Source organism: Megascapheus bottae, chromosome 10, assembly GCF_031878675.1.
Source record: "Megascapheus bottae isolate mThoBot1 chromosome 10, mThoBot2.hap1, whole genome shotgun sequence".
NCBI classification, from domain to species: Eukaryota; Metazoa; Chordata; class Mammalia; order Rodentia; family Geomyidae; genus Megascapheus; species Megascapheus bottae.
Window position 1 is genome coordinate 64,060,595 of NC_143518.1, and position 12,814 is coordinate 64,073,408.

General features: G+C 45.3%; 1 protein-coding gene across 1 annotated transcript in view; it reads right to left on the reverse strand.

Annotated features, from left to right (window-relative positions):
• Nucleotides 1–11,197, reverse strand: part of Adss2 (adenylosuccinate synthase 2) — a 34,860-nt gene extending 23,663 nt beyond the window's left edge. The window contains exons 1-3 of the mRNA XM_090341518.1: nucleotides 10,901–11,197; nucleotides 1,802–1,904; nucleotides 350–418 (exon numbers count right to left, since the gene is read on the reverse strand). Coding sequence (XP_090197644.1) covers nucleotides 350–418; nucleotides 1,802–1,904; nucleotides 10,901–11,083 — 355 coding nt within the window. The 5' untranslated portion in view covers nucleotides 11,084–11,197. The remainder of the gene's footprint in view (nucleotides 1–349; nucleotides 419–1,801; nucleotides 1,905–10,900) is intronic.
• Between the last annotated feature and the right edge of the window lie 1,617 nt (nucleotides 11,198–12,814).

Genomic DNA, 12,814 nt, shown 5'->3' on the forward strand with positions numbered 1-12,814 from the left:
TAGAAACAGCCTGGGTCGTCAATCTGAGGGAGCACACACGATCTAAGACTGGGGAAACCCCTCGACTCCTGCCCTGAGCTCATACATCCTACACACCTTAAGGTCAAGTTTCCAAGAGACCAACCATTGCACTACACATCTGAAACCTACATAAAGGCATTATATGAGATTTTTGTAGTTGTTTGCTTACAATATTAATTATAATGAATGAAATTTAGTAAATGACATAAAATTATTCTACAATAAATAACCTAAAAATTAAGTACAAGGCAGAAGTAAGTTTATTTCCACATACTCCTCTGCTTATAGATGAAAACAACAGGTTAACGGCGGGCTGGCTTTTCCATACCTTTTCCTTTTTGGACGTTTTTCTCTACTTCTTCAAACAATCCAGGCAGGTGAATTACCACACCATTTCCTAAAGCAAACACACAACCTCCACTGTAAACAGCTGTACTTACAATGTACACATATACATAGAATATTAAAATATAGACACTGAGTATAAAACATTAAAATTACAATCAACAGAACTTGATATTTGTTTGAAACATTATGAAGAAACTACATAGTTTACGTTACAATAGAAACAAGACCAATGCAAATTAATGTCTTTCAAATTTCTAATAATTATGAAAATCATTCTAATAATTATGAAAATCAATCTGAGCTGAGCACCAGTGGCTCACACCTGTAATCCTAGCTACTCAGGAGGCTGAGATCGGAGGATAGTGGTTCAAAGCCAAACCAGGCACAAAAGGACCTGAGACTTATCTCCAATTAACCATCAAAAAATGAAGTGGTGCTATGGCTTAAAAGGTAGGGTGGTAGGGCAAGGAGTTCGGTCTAGTAGTAGAGTGCTTGCCTAGCATGCACAAAGACCCGGATTTGAGTCCTTGGTACTACATACACAGAAAAAAGCCGGAAGTGGTACTGAGGCTCAAGTGGTAGAGCTCTAGCCTTGAGAAAAGACAGTGCTCAGGCCCTGAGCTCAAACCCAGGACTGGCAAAAAATAAAAATAAAAAATAAAAGGGTAGGGCCTGGAGTTTGGCCTAGTGGTTAAAGTGCTTGCCTAGCATGCATGAAGACCCAGGTTCGATTCCTCGCTACCACGTACACAAAAAAAAAGCCGGAAGTGGTGCTGAGGCTCAAGTGGTAGAGCTCTAGCCTTGAGAAAGTCCAAGGACAGTGCTCAGGCCCTGAGCTCAAGCCCAGGACTGGCAAAAAAATAAAATAAAATAAAATAAAATAAAATAAAATAAAAGGGTAGGGTGGTAGTCTTGAACTGAAAAGCTTAGGGACAGCTCCCAGGCCCAGAGTCCAAGCCCCATGAACAAAACAAAACAAAATTTAAAAAAAGGGTAAGCCTCAGGGCCAGGAGTTTGGCCAGTGGTAGTGCTTGCTAGCATGCACAACACTCTGGGTCTAATTCCTCGGTACTACATACACTGAAAAGAGCCAGAAGTGGTGCTGTGACTCAAGTGGTACAGCACTGGCCTTAAGGAAAGCCCAAGGACAGTGCTCAGGCCGAGTTCAAGCCCCAGGACAGACAAAAAAAAAGGAGGGGGGGTAGGGGGGGAGTAAGTCTCTTTAAAAAAAAAAAAGAATTAAGATGCACCCAAAGCAATCGTCACACAATAGATTACTGTTGGAAAATCATTAGAGCTGCAAATAGCCAAAAACCACTACAGTCTAATTAACAAAGGAGCAATAAATCACATTCTAATGATGAATGAAATCAGCTTCCATATGAAAATAAATACCATCATCAGTCTCTAAGTAGTTCAGTTCTAAACTTACCAATGAATGCAGTAACATTTGGATTAATTATTCCACTGGGTAGAAGATGGAAATCATATTCCACAGAATCTACAACAACCGTGTGGCCAGCATTATTTCCACCCTGAAATATAAGACAAGGGAAAATTGAGCATGACAATAAGTAATATACCTACTTCTGAATTACTTAATTCCTACTAGAATGTCAACATAATTTAAAGAAGCCAAATATTGCCTTGGATACTGACTCACTAAAGCTTTAGCTTGAAAGTGCTTTATGTCCATGTGTGAAAATGGAAACAAAACCTGAGATAGGTTTGGGAAGCAAGGAGGAAGAATGAGGTAGAGTGATGGAGATGGTGAGTCTGATTAAGATACATTGCATACAAATATGGGCCATCAGGGGCCGGGAGTTTGGCCTAGTGGTTAAAGTGCTTGCCTAGCATGCATGAAGACCCGGGTTCGATTCCTCGGTACCACATACATAGAAAAAAGCCGGAAGTGGTGCTGAGGCTCAAGTGGTAGAGCTCTAGCCTTGAGAAAGTCCAAGGACAGTGCTCAGGCCCTGAGTTCAAGCCCAGGACTGGCAAAAAAAAAAAAAAAAAAAAAATATGGGCCATCAAAACGAAACCTCTTATAGAGCTAATGGATGCTTTATTTAAAGGAAGAGGAGGAGGAGGAGGAGCAGGAGGAGTAGGGAGGCCAGGAGCATGGCCTAATGGTAGAGTGCCAAAAATGGTGTTGTGGCTCAAGTGGGAGCTCCAGCCTTGAGAAAACCCAAGGACAGAGCTCAGGCCCTGAGCCCAAGCCCAGGACTGACAAAAAAAAAAAAAATGGGGACATGACATGTGAAAGGGTATCAATGTGTGGTAATTAAGGCACCCTTTATCTGGCAAATACCATGTAACCCTTCTATTAATTACAATAAAAATATATTAAAAAATTCTTCAAGGAATAAATGCTCATCTATAGCAGTTTTCACTGTTGTCATATGTCATGTAATAAAAAAAAAAATAATAATCCTGAAACAAAACCCTGCAGCAGGCTCCTGAGGAAGAGCAGCTAGACATAGGAGATTTCTTGATAAGGTAATCATATGTATAAACTTTTAGTCCAGTCATACAAATGAAGATTCAAATTTGAAGTACCTAGTTGGACATTAACTTAAAATACAATAGATTGTATAGGATAAACACAATTTACCCTCTGAGCTCTGAAATTGTCCTCAAGTGCATTAAACTGTCAGAGGGAAAGGTCAAGTTATGCAAGTTTTCTGCAAAATATGCAGCTCACCCTAGAGCTCAGACACTTGTCCTCAGATGCATTGAAATGCCAGAACGGGAGGTCATATGCGAGGAGAACAAAGCAAAGCTTTTAAATATGAGTGCTATTGGCAACCAGGACATCACCCACCACTCCACAGGCAAACTGCCACGTTGCTATCACCTGGGCAGCTCTGGGACGGGACTGCTTGAATAGCAAGGATGTGTTTATTTCAACTTTTTCTATTTATTCTTTATTTTTTCTTGGGGTTTTTTTTGGGGGGGGTGCTCTTTTTTGGGGGAGGTGTTTACTTGCTTTGTGACAAGGTCTCCTACATAGCCCAACCTGGTCTAGAACTGGTTATATTGCCCAGGCTGGCCTTAAACTCACTGTTTTGTTTGTTTTGTTTTTTGTTTTTCCAATCCTGGGGCTGTTTTTGAGACAGAGTCTCACATTTTTCCCAGGTCAGCCTAGGAGCACATTCTAAATAGCTGGGAATAATTTACAACCACAACCAGAAAGAAAGTCTCCTTTGGGGCCAGGAGTTTGGCCTAGTGGTAGAGTGCTTGCCTAGCATGCAAAGACCACGGTTCAATTCTTCAGTATCACATATGTAGCAAAATCTGGAAGTGGTGCTGTGACTTAAGTGGTAGAGTGCTAGTCTTGAGAAAGCCCAAAGACAGAGTTCAGATCCTGAGTTCAAGGCTCAGGACCAGCAAAGAGAGAGAGAGAGAGAGAGAGAGAGAGAGAGAGAGAGAGAGAGAGAGAGAGAGAGAGAGAGAGAGAGAGAGAGAGAGAGAGAGAGAGAGAGAGAGAGAGACAGAGAGACAGAGAGAGAGAGAGAGACAGAGACAGAGAGAGAGAGAGAGAGACACAGAGAGAGAGACACAGAGAGAGAGACACAGAGAGAGAGACACAGAGAGAGAGAGAGAGAGAGAGAGAGAGAGAGAGAGAGAGAGAGAGAGAGAGAGAGAGTGTCTCTGACCTTGCCTTCTAGGAAATCAACCCTGGGTGGACATTCAGCCCCTCCCTTGCAAATCATGAGAATCACACCTGCCCACTGTGAGTAGCCTGGATCAGGGAAACCTGATCCAGCCGGAGCCACTCAGCTAGCTCCTCAGGGCTACTGGAAGGAAGGCAAGAGTTTAAGATGCCAGTTGCCTGGCAGAAGACAACCACTGCCCATGCTGTCTGGCCACCCTCACCTCCAAACAAATCCTACAGGACTCCTAAAATAAATTTACTACAACATAGTATGGCTGTACTTGACTTTCTGAATTCAAACACAATCATTAGTATTATCTCGCAATCTTAGTCACTTTTTATGCTGTCAAGGACAGTATTTTAAAACATGGCGTTAAAGAAGCCAGGCGTGGTGGCTCACGCCTGTAACCCTAGCTACTCAGGAGGCTGACTCAGTCCAAAGCCAGCCCGGGCACTAAAGGCCATGAGACTTATCTCCAATTAACCAGAGAAAAGCAGAAATGGAGCGAGAGCTTAAGGGGTAGGACGGTAGCCTCGAGATGAAGAGCTCAGGAACAACGCCCAGGTCCAGAGTTCTAGCTCCACAATCAACAACAACAAAAATAGTACTGCAGGATATAATAGTTCTTAGTCATTTCATAATTGTTCAGTTTACATACTCATTTGCTCCTAATTTAATGTTAAGTTGAAGGCAGTTAGAAAACAGTATTTTGTATTTTATTTCCATACACCACAGAACCAATTCCAGACTAAAAAAAAAAAAAACTCAAATAGAAAAATTGTTGATATAAGTTTTGATACAACTTTTTCCTAATGAAAAAAATTGTGTTGGGGGGCTGGGAGTTTGGCCTAGTGGTTAAAGTGCTTGCTTAGCATGCACAAAGACCTGGGTTCGATTCCTCGGTACCACATACATAGAAAAAAGCCGGAAGTGGTGCTGAGGCGCAAGTGGTAGAGCTCTAGCCTTGAGAAAGTCCAAGGACAGTGCTCAGGCCCTGAGCTCAAGCCCAGGACTGGCAAAAAAAAAAAAAAAAAAAAAAAAAAATTGTGTTGGGCCGGGAGTCTGGCCTCGGTACCACATACATATATAGAAAAGACCAGAAGTGGTGCTGTGGCAAGTGTCAGAATGCTAGCCTTGAGAAAAAGCCCAAGGACAATGCGCAGGCCTGAGTACAAGCCCCAGGACTGGCCAAAAAAAAAAGTGTTAGGGTAATTATTAAGTTCCAGAGAAGTTTATGCGAAAAAAGTTTGTAAGGAAATAAAATTAGTCTACAAAAAATAACTGTTGACTCTCAACTTCATTTGCTATAAGGCCTTTCTTTTCCTTCCCACAAACCATCCCCTCTTCACCCTCAAGTGTGTTCCGGCTGAACTGTCAAGACATACAAGATTATCCCTTAGCGAAGGAAAGGATGACACAGACCAAGAAGCATTGTACTGACAATCTGACTGATGAAAATATTACTTCTTTGTTCAACTGCTTAATAACAAACAATAATAATAATAGGGGAAAAGCACATCTGGCCACATGTCCAAGTGTTAAGGGCTAATGATTTCATACTCAGGGGCCAGAGCTATTTCTCAGGCTACTTAGGCCACTAAAACGGAGGGTCTTCTCTGTCCTTTGTGTTCTGAGTACATGAACACTGTAATCACAAAGCTCAGAGTAAATTCCAATCAGATGCCAGAGTTACCACTATGGATTACTGCAGAGAACAGGAATGACTCACAACCCTTGCCCTTGAGCTATCCGGCAAGCAAAAGTGGCTTACTTCTTGTCTCCAATCTTCAAGCTCAAAAGGAGCTAACATTCTTTGGAGTCAAGGCTCATTATCAATGCTGCTTTCTTGGATCTTTCCCTTTCACTATTCACGAAAACTAATATGTTTGTGAAATTACATCAATAAATCACTTAGAAGTTCGTTGCGCTTTTTTTTTGGCCAGTCCTGGGCTTGGCCTCAGGGCCTGAGCATTGCCCTTGGGTTTCCTCAAGGCTAGAGCTCTACCACTTGAGCCACAGCACCATTTTTGGCATTTTTCTATGTATGTGGTACCAAGGAATTGAACCCAGGTCTTCATGCATGCTAGGCAAGCACTCTACCACTAGGCCACATTCCTGGGATCCTAATTGCTTTTTTGAAAGTGTTCATATAATTGCAATTAGTCTATAAATCCAAAGTAGACCAGGTTGTTACTACCAGTACATTGATAAACCAATAGATAGGGTAGAGAAAACAAAGGTATCTAAGTCCCTTTTTAGCAAAGTGCAAAGCTCAGCTACCTTTGAAAGGAATGTACAAATATCTAGCTCCCTTTATTTACGTCATTATATTTATTTATTTTTTTTTTTTGCCAGTCCTGGGCTTGAGCTCAGGGCCTGAGCACTGTCCTTGGACTTTCTCAAGGCTAGAGCTCTACCACTTGAGCCTCAGCACCACTTCCGGCTTTTTTTCTATGTATGTGGTACCGAGGAATCGAACCCGGGTCTTCATGCATGCTAGGCAAGCACTTTAACCACTAGGCCAAACTCCCGGCCCTACGTCATTATATTACACAAATGATTATGGTCTCTGTATTTTGAAACAACTCACACTGACAGTAAAAGAGGGTTGCTTTGGAGGAGCTTGGGTTCCTAATGAAAATGCTTTAGACTCTTGGGTACCAAACTTGAACATCATACACACTCACTAAACCACGTTATAAATAAGAGAATGGAGATATGTTAGGAGAAAAGATGGGAAAGTCAATGATATTACACAGTTCTTTATAAATGCTTTATAAAACTTCACCTAAGGAGCTGTGGCTTAAGTGGTAGAGTATTAGCTTGAACACAAAAGCTCAGACACGGCACCCAGGCCCCAGAACTGGTAACACACAAAATGAATTCCTTTAACTATAAAATAAAGGTATTTTCTTTAAAACATGCTGAAACTGAACTGGAGATAAAAGTTTAAAAAAAAAGGCTTTTATGATTAATAAAACCCTTTTAAAAGCATTTTAAAAACTAGACATAAAAATCCTGATTTTTGAAACTTCATAGAGCATCATATTTTTATGGAATTTAATTACACTGAATATAGTCCCTCATTCTCAGAAGCCAGAACAGCCTTATTAACTCCGTTTCCTTCACTATTCTTTTCACTACTGCCACCAGGTAATACTGAGGATGACTTTTCTGATAAAGGAATTCAAATAATCACTAATCTTTGATGTAAAAACCTGACATATTTCCCAAGAAATAATATAGCTAAATCTGTATCATTATCATAATCTCTTATATACCTATCAATTTACTGGATCATGCTAGATCTGTTCTAGGCAGCAGTTATTTCTAGACACTTGAATCTATCCAACCAACCCAACCCACTCATTCTTGCCAAAATGAGATTCAGAATAATTTGGGTTAGACACCACTGAGATTGTTGTATACAATTTAAAAACTCATGCTTCAGAAAGAGAGGTGATAGCTGGCACCAGTGGCTTAGGTCAAAAACCATAGCTACTAGAGACAAAAGGCCCATTCATAGTTCAAGGAAGTCAGGACAAAATTCTCTAGACTCCATCTCCAAAGTAACTGGCAAAAAGCAAGCCTAGAGGTGTAGCTTAATGGTAGAGCATCTGCCTATCAAGCAATAGGCTTTGGGGGTAGGGTGAGAGGTAAGCGCTCACATATACTTTACCTTAAAATTAATTTTAGTTCATACTTTGTATTACTTTAAAACCATAGAAGAATGGGGCTGGGAATGGGGCTTAGTGGTAGAGTACTTGCCTAGCATGCATGAAGCCCTGGGTTCGATTCCTCAGTACCACATAAACAGAAAAAAACAGAAGTAGAGCTGTGGCTCAAGTGGTAGGGTGCTAGCCTTGAGCAAAAGAAGCTTATAGTATTCAGGCTCTGAGTTCAAGCCCCAGAACTGGAAAAACACAAACACACACACACACACACACACACGGGAGAAGCACAAAGAAAGGGATTACAGCTCTATGATTTCCAGCTCTTAAGCCATTGCATGTTTGCTGTCTTGTCACCAAGACCACCAAGCTCTCTTTCTCCAAGAATAAATAAGCCCTTTCTTCAGACCTGATACAAACCACCACAGTTGAAATGTCTACAGTTGCTAGTCAACAAGCTAGAAGAAATACAGGTATTTTTACTTTAAGAGGATTTGGAGAAAAACCAGTAACAGATTTCCTAAGGAAACAACTTTTGTGTGGCCTGAAAAGGGCCTTCTTGTTTCCACATTGGAATCCCTTGAAAAACCTGTACTAGCCCATTGTCCAGCCCCTCCTGGCAGGGCTTGCTCATGTCCACTAGACTGGGGGCACAGTGTGTACTTTTCAGCTTTCTTCCACCAGATTGAGGAGGGTCCTACAGATGCTCCTGTAAATCTCTATTCTTAAAGGTCATTAATCTGAAAGCAGTAGGTAGTCTTTGCCCTTTGTTCCAAGGCCTACATATGTTATAAAGTTATAAATGCCTATAAATCCTGAATCTGAAAGACACAAGCCTTAAGGTGAAAATGCCTTAAACTCTGCATCAATCCCTTCCAGAAAGGCATTCTGGATATTAAAATGGCAGATTTTTCTTTTTTAAAACTACATTTCAAACCATTTTTTTTTTTGCCAGTCCTGAGCTTGAGCTCAGGGCCTGAGCACTGTCCTTGGACTTTCTCAAGGCTAGCACTCTACCACTTGAGCCTCAGCACCACTTCTGGCTTTTTTCTATGTATGTGGTACCGAGGAATCGAACCAGGTCTTCGTGCACGCTAGGCAAGCACTTTAACCACTAGGCCAAACTCCCAGCCCTCAAACTATTTTATACTGAGAGAAATTTCTTGTTTTACGCTTTTATTTTTGGAATATGGATACGTACGTACGTGTGTGTGTGTGTGTGTGTGTGTGTGTATATATCACTTATGGAGAAATAGAATTTTAAGTTCACTGCTTGAATATGACAAAAACCAATGCAAACTCTAAACAGGGGACATATTTCCACTAACACAAACTTGAAGTATCTACACCAAGTCATCCAATCCAATAATGCCTTTCCTTAGGCTTTCTCCTGTTTTCCATACAGTCATCAAAGAAGTTCAACATTCCACAGTTTTCAACTTTACAACTAAGGAAAATTTCACTAAGTAGATGGCACGTTATGCACATGAATCACAAGACAAGCTTCTATCTATTCCTTACTTAGCTACTTATGACTAAAGAGTCTAGTAAGAATTATATAAGGCACAAGAATTATATAAGGAAGATTATATACCAGATAAAGAAGTAAATAGTTTACAAGTGAGGAACTCAGCTAACAAGCCTAATCCCTTACTCTCTCCACTACCTTGAGCTAACATTCCAATGTCAAACATGACTCCTCCTCAATCACATTGTAGACTTTCCAAGGGCATCAGATTAGATTGGTCAATGACCTCCTTTAAGACTACATTCTTAGTAACATAGTAACACCTCTTGTCTACAAACTAACATCAATCACTTTCAAGGGAACATTAAAAGTGAGAATACTTTGGAATGAATGCTACAAATAGCTACACTGCCAACTCCTCAGAACCCACATAGCTCAACCTCAGGTTACTGTTCCTAAGTAAAGGGATGTCCAGGACAGACAAACAGACCTCAGCCTAGCCTATCCAACTAGTTTACAGTTCAGGCATGCTTCTAAGCCTTTCCTGGTGGCCTAGTCAGATTTGATCTGAAGAAGAAGGTAGGTGAAGTCTGGGCTTCTGAGCAGCTCTGAAGGCAGTAGGGACGGGACTCAATCATTAAGTGTGTAGGCTCTGGACAGGTGGAGTCAATGCTGACAGGTGGGTTGCCTTAGCCAAGACATGAATTTCTGCACACAGGCACAAAAAGATAAGAAAATGAAAGATGGGGATGGGGGGAACCAAGTGAATCTGGAGGACATTTGCATTTCCCTTTTAGAGAACTACCTGTAATCTACCTGTAATTTCTTTGTTTCTGCATGCTCAAATGGCATTCTTTTTTCTTTGCTGCCAGTACTGGGGCTTGAACTCGGGGCCTGGGCACTGTCCTTGAGCTCCTTTTGCTCAAGGCTAGCGCTCTACCCCTCAGCCACGTTCCAGGCTCCGCTGTGGGGGCCCAACCACTAACCCACAAGATCACCCACGGGGTGGGCTCATCTCGAGGCCCACGCCCGCCGCCCGTAAACCAAACCCCACAGCCTGTTCTGAACCTGGGTCCGGCTCATAAAAGGTCGAATTTGGAGATGCGGACGTTACCAGAAGCCCTCTGGAAAGGCCTGGCGCCTAGGCAGCTTCAAAGCAGGCGACAAATAGAAGTGGCACCCTGAGGACCACGTGTCTGGGTAGGAAGTAGGCTGGCACTCATTTCCCGAAAGTGAACTTTCCGGCGGGGCCGGGCGCGGGGCCGGGCGCCGTCCCGCTAAACGCGCTCCTCGGCGCCGGGCCCCCCCTGCCCCTCCCCTGGGACCCGGCAGGGACGAGAATCCTCCCCGACTGCGCCCCGAGCGCGGCCCACGCTCGAGCCCCACCGCCCGGGAGCCTGGCGGGGTGGGGGGGTTCGGATGTCAACAAACCCGGAGGCAGGAGGAGGCCCGGCGGCGCGCGCCCGCCCGCCCGCGGGAGGCCTGGGTGGGGGCGGCAGCCCGCAGCCGCGCGGAGCCGAGCCCCGGCCCCCGCTCGGCCGCCCGCGGGGAGGAGCGGCCCGCAGGCCCCGGGCCCGGGCCGGACCGCGCCCCACCGCGCCCGGGCGGATCCGCCAGCGCCCGCCCCGCGCATCCCTCCCGGGGACCGCCCGGGTCCCGGCGCCGCCGCCCGCGCCCGGGAGGCTCAAGGTGACACCGGGGCGGCCGGCGGCCCGCGCGGCCCGGCGCCTCACCTGGCAGCGGCACACGATGTCGGCGTCCTGCGCCAGCAGGTCCACCACCTTCCCCTTGCCCTCGTCGCCCCACTGCGCGCCGAGCACCACCGTCACCCGGTTGCCCGCGCGCCGCGCCGCTGAGCGGCCGCAGTCCCCGTTCGGCAGGAAGGACGCCGCGGGGTTCGGGCTGGCGAACGACATGGCCCCGGTGCGCAGAGCTGAGGCGGAAGCAGGCGCGGCCACCGGGAGCGCGCGGGCCGGACTGCGCGGCGCCCGCAAGCCACATGCGGAGGAAGGAATCCGAGGCTGGCCCCGCCCCGCGCCGCGGCCCGCGCCCGGCGGGACCCACACCGCCCCGCGCTGGCGGGTCGAGGCAGCGCGGCCCGCAGGCCCAGGGCCCGGACCCCTCAACGGCTGCCACCCCGCGGAGGCCACGCCCCCTTCCCCGGCACCACCCTCCGGCGGAGGGACGGGGCGGGGCTCCGAGAATGCCCCGCCCACCCCCTGGAACGCGGAAGGCGCGGGCAAACGTGTGGCACGCGGGACTCCAACTCCCGGCGTGCACTGCTCTGCGTGGTGTGCCGTCGCGGTGCTCGGGGGTGGGCCTTCTGCAGGTTTCTGTCCCTGGAAAAATTATTCTTTGTGCGTGTATGATTTATTAAGGCACCAGACGGCGTGTACAGAATACTACCAGACGAACTTCAGAGCATGAACAGATTGAACCTTAGGAGTTTAGAATTGAAAATTAAGGGGCTGGGAGTGTGGCCTAGTGGTTAAAGTGCTTGCCTAGCGTGCACAAAGACCCGGGTTCAATTCCCCGGTACCACATATATAGAAAAGCCAGAAGTGGTGCTGAGGCTCAAGTGGTAGAGCTCTAACCTTGAGAAAGTCCAAGGGCAGGGCTCAGGCCCTGAGCTCAAGCCCAGGACTGGCAGAAAAAAAAAAATAGAGAAAATATATTAAGATTACTTATGGCCTGTTCATTTTATTTCAAAATATAAAAGAAAATTAAAGGTCTGGAAGTAGGAACAGAGATTGTGACAGGCACTGTAAGGGCAAAAATAAGGGGCCGGGAGTTTGGCCTAGTAGTAGAATGCTTGCCTAGCATGCAATCGATTCCTCGGTACCACATACACAGAAAAGGCCAGAAGTGGTGCTGTGGCCCAAGGACAGTGCCCAAGCCCTGCGTTTCAAGCCCCAGGACCGGCAGAGAAGAAAAAAAAGAGAAAAGAAAAAAAGGGGGGAAAGGGGGGGTTGTAAAACAACAAAGAAGGGACCCTAGACCCGAAAATAAGGTGCTAATCCTTCTCATTTCACTCTGTAACCCAGGCTCAACTATGTCATGTAGATTCTGTCATTGGCTCGTTTTTATTGTTGCTGTTGTTGTTGCTGGTACTGGATGTGGGCACTGTTCCTGAGCTTTTTGCTCAAGGTTGACACCACTTGAACCACGGCTCCATTTCTGGCTGTGGTTAAGTGGACATAAGAGACTTAACGGCCTTTCCTACCACAATCTTGAGTTCTCTGCTTCCTAAGTAGCTAGGACTACAGGCATGAGCCACAGCATCCAGCTTCCCTTGGGTTTTGTTTTGTTTTTTAAATAAAGTATGGGGTGTGTGTGTTGATCCTGGAGCTTGAACTCATGGCCTGCATACTGCCCTGGGCTACCATTTTACCATTTGAGCCACACTTCCTCTCTCAACTTTTTGGTAATATGAGAAAATTGTTCTAGCAAAGTGAATATTGCTTACAAGTTCCTGGTTTAGCCAGGTGCCAAGGCTCTTGTTAAAGAACAGAGAAACTGCCTTGGAATAAGAAAGGATTTGTAAAATGTGAAATTTTCTCTTAAACTGGTTTATTTTCAAGATGGAATTACAGCACATCCCAGACTGTTCAAGAAATGGCTGAGAGGGCGGTGATTTTGGCCTAGAG